Genomic DNA, 8,653 nt, shown 5'->3' with positions numbered 1-8,653 from the left:
TATATATATATATATATATTTGTGTGTATTATACTAGTAGCTGTGAGTAAACGTCGGATAAATCATTGAAATTGTATAAAATATGGCGAAACAAATAAAAATGGTACTAATAGATCTTAGTGGAACACTGCATATTGATAATTCAGCGATTCCAGGTGCTGTAGAAGCTCTACACAGGTGGTTTTTATTGAATTTATGACAATTACTTATGATTATTAGTAAATATGGCGTACCTTACGTCTTATGTTGTATTGATTTTACCACTGTCGTCTTTTAAATTGAATACACTGACTTTACTATTAATACCAAATAATATTTTAACAGATAAAGTACAATTTAATGAAAATTATACTTTGTAATTTTCGGTCTTTTATTTCATAATTTTTTTTAGAACGTTAAATAAATTATTTTATTGCTTTCAATATAGACTTCGAAACGCTGGTATACCGCTTAAATTCGTCACAAATACAACGAAAGAATCCGGCAATTTTTTATATGGTCGATTGACAAAACTCGGTTTTGATATTAAGAAGGAAGAAATTTTCAGTTCTTTAGCTGCAGCGAGGAAATTGATTATTTCGCGGAAATTAAATCCAATGTTATTTATTGATCCTGCTGCTAATGAAGATTTCGATGATTTAATAAGAAATGACGATAAAAAAGATGCTGTAGTAATAGGATTGGCTCCAGATAAGTTCAATTATGAAAAATTGACCAAAGCATTCAGGTATACCTTGACTCTTTTACACGATGAAAATTCACGTACAAAACTTTTATTTTTTTTTGTTACTAGGAACAAATTGTTCATGATTTCAGATTGCTGTTAGATGGCGCATCGCTCATAGCCATTCATAAAGGGCGGTATTATAAAAGGCCAGATGGTTTAGCTCTAGGACCAGGCGCATTTATCGCTGGTTTAGAATATTCCGCTGATATCAAGGCAGAAATTGTCGGAAAACCAGCTGCAGAATTCTTCAAAGCTGCTTTGGGAGATATACCTCCAGAAGAAGCGATTATGATAGGCGATGTAAAACTATTTTACATAATGTTTAATTACTGCTTTAATTTTCAGTTCTTTATTTTTTAATTCTTTTCAGGACGTTAAAGATGACGTAGCTGGTGCACAAGCTATCGGTATCAGAGGACTTTTGGTACAAACTGGAAAGTATCGAGATGGAGATGAAAATACAATTACACCGCCGCCTACAAAAGTATGCAGCTCTTTTGTCCAAGCTGTAGAATTTATTCTTAAAAAAGAAATTTAAGTAGTATGATTTTGCAACAGTGAAAGAATATTATGTATATATATATTTATATATGTTATTCTGTATTAAATTAGATATTTTATTTCAATATTAATAATTCCGTAATGGGATGTGTACATAATCTAGATTAGATTTACAATATAGTTTCAAAATATAAAGAGACTATAATTATAAAGAAACCGACATAGTACTTTCTGTGATGTGAAATATTACATTACCAAATTTTCTTTGTTCTAACAGTAATAAAAAGTATTACAGATTTCTTTCGACGTATCCATCGATTAATAGTTGAAGATAGATAACTATAAATATTGAATGAATATCGCCTCATCGCGCAGTAGAATGTAGAAAATTGTAGAAAATTTCACCTGCTATCGTATATTAATGAATTCTGTTTATAAATTATGATGAATCAACATTTCTTTCAAATTTGATCATAGAATTTTCTAGATACGAGACGATATTTCTTAGGTTCTTATATCGCTCTAAAAACAAGAGAAATAATCGTTGTAATTATGAGTTTTTACGAATATACATAATCTTAGATAATAAATATTAGAACTATTGTACTTAATAAGTTATTGTTAAAAGCAGTTGTACAAAAAAAATCTTAGTCATTTTTAAAAGAAATGGGTGCACTGCAAGAGGTTTTGTTTAATATAAAATTTGGCACCATTTCATAATCCTTTTCCTTTTTTCTACTTGCTCTTTTTTCTTAAATATGAGAATTAATCAACATCTTATTTTGAGAACATCCTCTTGTCCCTTACTAAGATAGGGAGTATAATTAGTTTTGATTTGAAGATGTCATATTTCAAAAGTGTAATTACAAGCGTACCATTAATGAATAATGTTATTTTTTAGTGAGGAAGGCTCAGTTATAATTTTTATGAATACTGTATGAAATGCACGTCTTGTGTCTAAAACTAATTTAATATTACCTACAAGTGAAACTGCTAAACCATATAGTAAATCTCTATGAATTTGCAATTAAGCAATTAACATAAAAATTTAATTATAAAACGAAAAGAAAAAAGTATATAAGAGCTGTTTTTGCAATAAAGTGAAATAATAAATTATCAGAAAATTTCATTCAATTGTTAATGCTTAAAACATAACAAATGATCGACAATTGCATTTTGCACCTAGTATTATATAAATAAACTTACGAGCAGAATGCTTACAAATATACAACTAAATACTAGATTTTAACAGAATATTTTCTATTATTATGCACCGCAACAGTATTAACTTACAATCCACATTATTTTCAAAAGATTAATAGATCGCTTCATCATTTAAATGCCCTCTACAACTTATAATCTAGGATCAGGCACGTGTTGATTTCCTGTTGCAGTAATGAGGGACATTTTACGAAAATACATTCCATTTGAAAAATGAATAAGATAATCAAATGCGACATGATTGATACTAGGTCTTTGCAAAATATACATATAATGCCAATATACAAACATAAAAATGAATCAAACTTAACTGCAAATATACAATATTTTTGGTAGCCATCATGTTAATCAACGTCCTTAGCTCAAGAAACATTTATCACAGAGCTCTAAAAATTCCTAATAAGAAGAATATAACTAAATAATAGTAATTAACTTCTTTACATTTTTAAATATGTGTAACAAAAGCTTAGCAAATAAATACTTATACAATACGTAGCATATTAAAATGTAACAACGAAATAATCTCTAGATTTATTAAAAAATTGCTTCTATGTCATTTCGATAACACAAGAATTACAACATTTAGGGCCATATTAATAAAGAACAGCGTTTTCTTTTTTTCTTTCTCTTTCTGTCACTCCCTCCCTCTATATGTCACTCAATTTCTTTTTCTTTTTTAAAGTCAAGCATTTATCCCAATTTCATAAAATTGGTGCAAAGGCTTCGATTTTGATACATTTGCTTCGATTTTATGTATACAGCCCATCACTATGATTAAGGGACGTTACTTACAATCGTATTTGTATGTACAATTTGTAGGATTCTAGTAGAGTAAATATTCTAACGTATGATTAACTTTTTATCTATTGTAGTTGTCTTTTTGTTTTTATCTATTATAGTTGTCTCCTAAGATCAAATTCTGCCAATATAGTCATATTTGTTTAATCGAAAACTGTAATGTATTCATACTTTTCTTCCCTCGTATAATATGTAATAAAAGTTTAATTACTGGAAGTTCCATTAGAGACAGAATTTGACCTTATTACACTGAAGACATACACTGTTATTTCCTATGTTATTAATAGGAAATATTGAACTGTTAATTTGGCTGCTGAATTTTAATTTGATTAATAGTAAATTGACATTTTCCTCTTCCTTTTATAGTTTGCTTTTTTTTTTACAATAACAAGGCAGGTGTGTGGAGTATTGCTGATGCATGTCTTTCGTTTGTTTGAGTATATGTTTTGTTTAAATAAAATAGTGCTACTTACAAATCAACAAAAAGGAAAAAAAATTAATTACATAGTATCAATAAAGGAATAATTGAGAAGCATATGAAAATATAATATTTAAAGACAGTTTAATTTCCTGGGCCATCAAAGGTTTATCCCTTATTTTTTGTACTTAACTTTACTTGTTGATATTTTTGAAGTGGGAAGACTATAAATGGCTGACAGTAAACATTTAATACTTTGCATTAAATGAAATGCATTAAAAACAAAAAATATGTTTTTAGTAGCAGACTAACTGAAATTATTGTTGTATTATTGAATTTGGCCCCAGAATATAAATATACAAATATGAGCAATTTATACTGATACTTCCACACATTATTGCCTTTCAACTCATTTAATTTTAAATACTCTATATATAACCTGACTTTTATTCATCTTCACTTGCAGCATCTAACGAAACATCCATCGAAATTCGATTGAACATTTCAGAAAATGAAGGTAGTGTGAAATGCCACACTCTGCAACTAGACCACATGTCTTCCGTTATTCTGCAATATATTCGTTTCATATAATCATTTTTAGTAAATAAAGACTAAGTAAAAACATTTACTTACTTTATGACAGTAAAAAACCATGGACACTTTAGAGATCTCTGTTCTGACGAATTTAGCTCTAACTATTTTACTGGCCGATAATGAATTATTAAGTCTGCTGAACTTTTCCAAATAAAATGTCTGACCTAAAACATAATAAAATAAAGATAATGTAAAAATACCATTGTATTAAACGAATATAGTTAGATACAGTATAAAAACATACAGTTCTTAAATCCATAGAAGGATCTAAAACTTGATCGTTACATAACAATTCTACTTTTTCCTCGATCAGCGAAGAACTATCAGCATTTGAATCTGTATTTGTCCTGTCTCCAGGTGGAGATCCTCCAGAAACTGTATTTCCAATACCTGATACCGATCCCGAATCACTTCCGGCACCAAGCACTCTATCGCAAACATGTTCTGCTATCTTACGAATTTGTATAAAATCGTTTGCAATTAAGCGATCCCTTAAAAAATATATATTAACCCGATATTACAAAAATTTTATTTTGTAATATTTAAAAAATTATTTATTTTTTATGTACCTTTTTAAACTTTTTACACCAGATGTTGCATGTGGAAGAAGATAAAATGATATTTTAATGAACTGTGGGAGATTTTTATCCACAACAATATTAACTACCCATGCTGGAACAGTTTCATTTAATAGCACTCCTTCCATTTCTCCTGCAGCATCTCTAACTAATAATCTATACAGAGGTCTGCCTCCTACTTCACTAAAACATAATTGTATTTTTATTGTTATAATCGAAAATAGTTAAGCAAATATTTTTTTCATTTAAGGAAAATACTTAAAAATTTTTTATACCTGAATATAACAGGTGTATGGGTTGGTACTGAGAAATATAAATTTCCTCCTCTAGTATGTATAGAGCTATTACCGTCATTACTATTGCCTTCATTTTCATCATCAACATGTAATGGCCTCCACCAATGTTCCAATAAAGCTTGTAGCAAAAGATTTCCATAATTCACTGAAGAAAAAGAAAGAAGGAGCAATATAGTATTGTAAGAACAGTAAACAATGATAGATGTATAAAAAATAAATATTACCTTTTTGATCTACCGCATCATTTTCTGCAAGACCAGTTTCTTTTGCAGAAACCCATGCAGAAAAACAGTCATTTTCATCTTGACCTAAATGGATGGTCAACATCTATAAAAATATATCAAAAGTTTTTAATCTGATATGTATTAAAATTACAATTACGTTAACGAATCGTAGAATTACATACCCCAGTTTTCAGATCTACACTAAACCAGTTTGGAACATACACCATTTTATTTCTTTTTTTTATCTCCTGTTCAAAATCTACTTTTCCTAAATCTTCAACTTTACGCGCTTTTAATACATCGTATAAAGCTACATTTTCTTCCGTATCTTTCGTTAAAACGTGTCTTCGATCATTTAAGACGTGACAATGCCGTATTGCCGAGCCACCCAATATTTTTTGTGCAGGCTCTGTATTTCTTACATTCTGTGTTACCCCACTAGCGGAGTCACAATAGTCTTCAATTCCTAATTCTTGCCAGTCCTTTTGACTTATAGACTACAACAATTTTCAAAATGTTATTTATTTTATTAACGAGTTTTTTTGTGCATAATAAAATATAACAATACCCAATTATTTATAGTAGATTCACTAGTTGCTACCCAAATGCTGGATTGATCAGGTGTCATAACCATTTTTAGTACAGGTGCTTTTTCTTCACAAATAACTGTATACCTTTCAGGATAGCATGATAATTCAGTCATTACAACTCTTTTGTCTCTGCCTCCTGATATTACATGACTAAAGGTATCTGTTGCCTAAAGATGATTGTTCTAATTTAATATAGTTATTTTCATTATTTATTACTTTAGTAAGATGTTGAAATAGGGGAAAAAATTGTAATTACCAACAATGCCCAAACACCTTCTTTATGTACTCTAAAGGTTTGGATACATCTTTGTTGCCCCAGTGACCAAAGTTTAATTGTTCCATCAGAACTGGCTGACAAACACTGCGTACCATCTCTATTTAATACTAAGGCTTTAATATTATCCATATGACCACGAAGTTTCATTAACTTGGTACAATTTCTTGGATCCCATACTCTTAAAACTTTTTCTGTACTACCACTCACTATAATTGTCCCAATCTGATTCATAGCAAGACTATATATAGAGTCTTTATTTCCACTAAGAGATGATGCTGCAAATTATCCATATGTTATTTAAATAATTATAAATTGTTTATTCATATTATAGACTGAATTGTTACTTGTTACTGTATTGTTGCTTGCTGTGAGAGCAGTTAACGTATTCACATCCCATAGAAAGATTAATTTATCTAAACCAGCACTAGCAACTTGTTCTTTATCTTTTGCATATGCTAGAGCCTTTACATAATCTTTATGTGTCCTTAAAGTAGACATGCAGAAACCTTTGTGTGCATTCCATACCTTTACTGTTGTGTCAGAACTGGCTGATATCACTGTAAAACATTATTTTCTTTTCTAATTACGTAAAAACATAATATATTGTGTCTTTAAATACAATACATGTTAAACATTAACTTAGAAATTTAACAAACGGTACATACAATTTTTGCCACCACAGCACAATACTATATCATTGACCCAATCTGTATGATGCTCCATTGACTGAATATATGGATCTTTCATATTTTTGCAATTCCATATCCTTATAATACTATCTCTACCTGCGGAGTAAAGCCTATGCAAAGCTGGATCATATTGTAATGAATTGACTCCAGCTCTATGTTTCTTTTCCATTTCATCTCTTATAACCATGGATACCTTCATCAAATACGCAAAATAACAAAATAATTACCATTCATATAATAATCATTCTAAATAAATCTTTTTGTGAGTTTCATTAATAAATTTTATTCGATAAGATCGAAAGTATACAAACATAAAAATTCATTTACGATATTAGTCATGACACACCACACGTTAGTAATTACGTGATTTATAGTCATCAAAGATTTTATAAGAATCTTACGAAATTGATCAATAATTGCATATAGCATCAAGCAATACATATCAAAAATACCATAGATCAATTGCGATTCTATTATTTCATACATCGTCATGTGGATTTTATAACGGGCGAAATAGCAACGTCAATTAGAACACAGCAATTCTGTTTTTACGAAAACATTTCATTCAATTCAAAAGAAATTATGCTTCGAAAAGCAATGACGTATATTTCAACAGGGGAGAAAACATCACAGACAAGTACCTGTACTTTCTTTCGAGCACTTTGCCCGCCTGTCTTATGAGCTGCCATTATACCGCAAACTGTTCTGTAACTTTGCACTTAGAGGTAATAGAGGAAAACATTCAAAATGTACTAGAATTATGCTGTTGCACTTTTACGTTCCGATGCATTGAAACCACGCAGTAGTTTCATCGTTGATTACATCGGAAGCCTTACATGACCAGAAGATACATCGATGCTTGTACAAAACGATACAGTGCACATTACGCCGAAGTTCAAACAGCTGTCAGCCGACCAAGTATAAACAATGTTCATGACGATTAGATGTAGAAACTGACAATGTTCCAACGCCGGTATCAGTACATTCCGACGTTATACACATTACGTTACATCACGTTTCAGAGCGTCTGATAACGTTTCGTCTCCATTGTTGTGATTGAATAAAGCCGGATATATTGTTAGATATGTTTCATATTTTAGCAAAATATTCAACTGATTCAAGCTGTACGAAACTTGTCGAATGAAACAGATCATAATACGGGTTTCTACAATGAGCCGCTATAACATAAGTTGAAATTAAATTTGGATTTGGAAAATTAGTATTTCCACAATGATATATCGGTACTTTTATGACCAATAGTTGTACACGATGCAACTGTGAATATAGATCATCTTTATTTACCAACCAATGAAAAATAATAAATGCGTTGCGTTCAGATGGATCCACGTATACATAGTTTCCGGAAAATGTCCCAATTGGTAATTTATTAACCGTATGCCAATTAAAAAATTTCAATTAATCGTTGAAAACTGACTTCAGATACAATAAACTGTAGTTCCTTATAACCATCCTACAATATAATGAGTAAGAAATATACACGCTCACACGTTACTTCGTGTTTCGGTAAGTTTAAGAACGTATAGAATTCTTACAAAACTTTGTCTTTAAATCTCCTTGTTCAATTAAATGAATAAACAAATATATGTATTTTTATTTTAAAAAATTTATATAACAATTTGAGATGTTTTTCTGTCTCTTGTTACATTTTATTTTATATGAAACTCGAAGGTATTCTGAAACTCATCAAAGCGCCAACTAGCGATAACATTCTTTATTAAT

At 30.0% G+C, this 8,653-nt stretch overlaps 2 protein-coding genes across 3 annotated transcripts; one reads left to right on the top strand and one right to left on the bottom strand.

Annotated features, from left to right (window-relative positions):
* Positions 1 to 36: 36 nt before the first annotated feature.
* On the top strand, positions 37 to 1,308 carry LOC132916471 (haloacid dehalogenase-like hydrolase domain-containing protein 2). 2 transcript variants are annotated; one of them, XM_060976530.1, is made up of 4 exons: positions 37 to 177; positions 548 to 727; positions 817 to 1,027; positions 1,098 to 1,308. In XM_060976530.1, exons 1-4 carry the CDS (start codon positions 83 to 85, stop codon positions 1,263 to 1,265), a joined length of 654 nt encoding a protein of 217 aa, XP_060832513.1. In that variant the 5' UTR covers positions 37 to 82; the 3' UTR covers positions 1,266 to 1,308. The 2 variants fall into 2 exon arrangements, with proteins under 2 accessions (XP_060832513.1, XP_060832504.1); XM_060976521.1 differs by having other exon boundaries at positions 40 to 177; positions 428 to 727.
* A 1,369-nt stretch (positions 1,309 to 2,677) lies between these two features.
* On the bottom strand, positions 2,678 to 8,176 carry LOC132916287 (WD repeat-containing protein 48). Its single transcript, XM_060976169.1, has 12 exons — positions 7,555 to 8,176; positions 6,890 to 7,106; positions 6,569 to 6,781; positions 6,204 to 6,499; positions 5,926 to 6,114; positions 5,540 to 5,854; positions 5,358 to 5,460; positions 5,113 to 5,278; positions 4,829 to 5,020; positions 4,504 to 4,750; positions 4,299 to 4,423; positions 2,678 to 4,232 (listed from the first exon to the last, which is right to left on the bottom strand). Exons 1-11 carry the CDS (start codon positions 7,600 to 7,602, stop codon positions 4,361 to 4,363), a joined length of 2,049 nt encoding a protein of 682 aa, XP_060832152.1. The 5' UTR covers positions 7,603 to 8,176; the 3' UTR covers positions 2,678 to 4,232; positions 4,299 to 4,360.
* Between the last annotated feature and the right edge of the window lie 477 nt (positions 8,177 to 8,653).

Source organism: Bombus pascuorum, chromosome 1 (genome assembly GCF_905332965.1).
Source record: "Bombus pascuorum chromosome 1, iyBomPasc1.1, whole genome shotgun sequence".
Taxonomy (NCBI): Eukaryota; Metazoa; Arthropoda; class Insecta; order Hymenoptera; family Apidae; genus Bombus; species Bombus pascuorum.
This window is presented reverse-complemented; position numbering and strand designations above follow the sequence as displayed.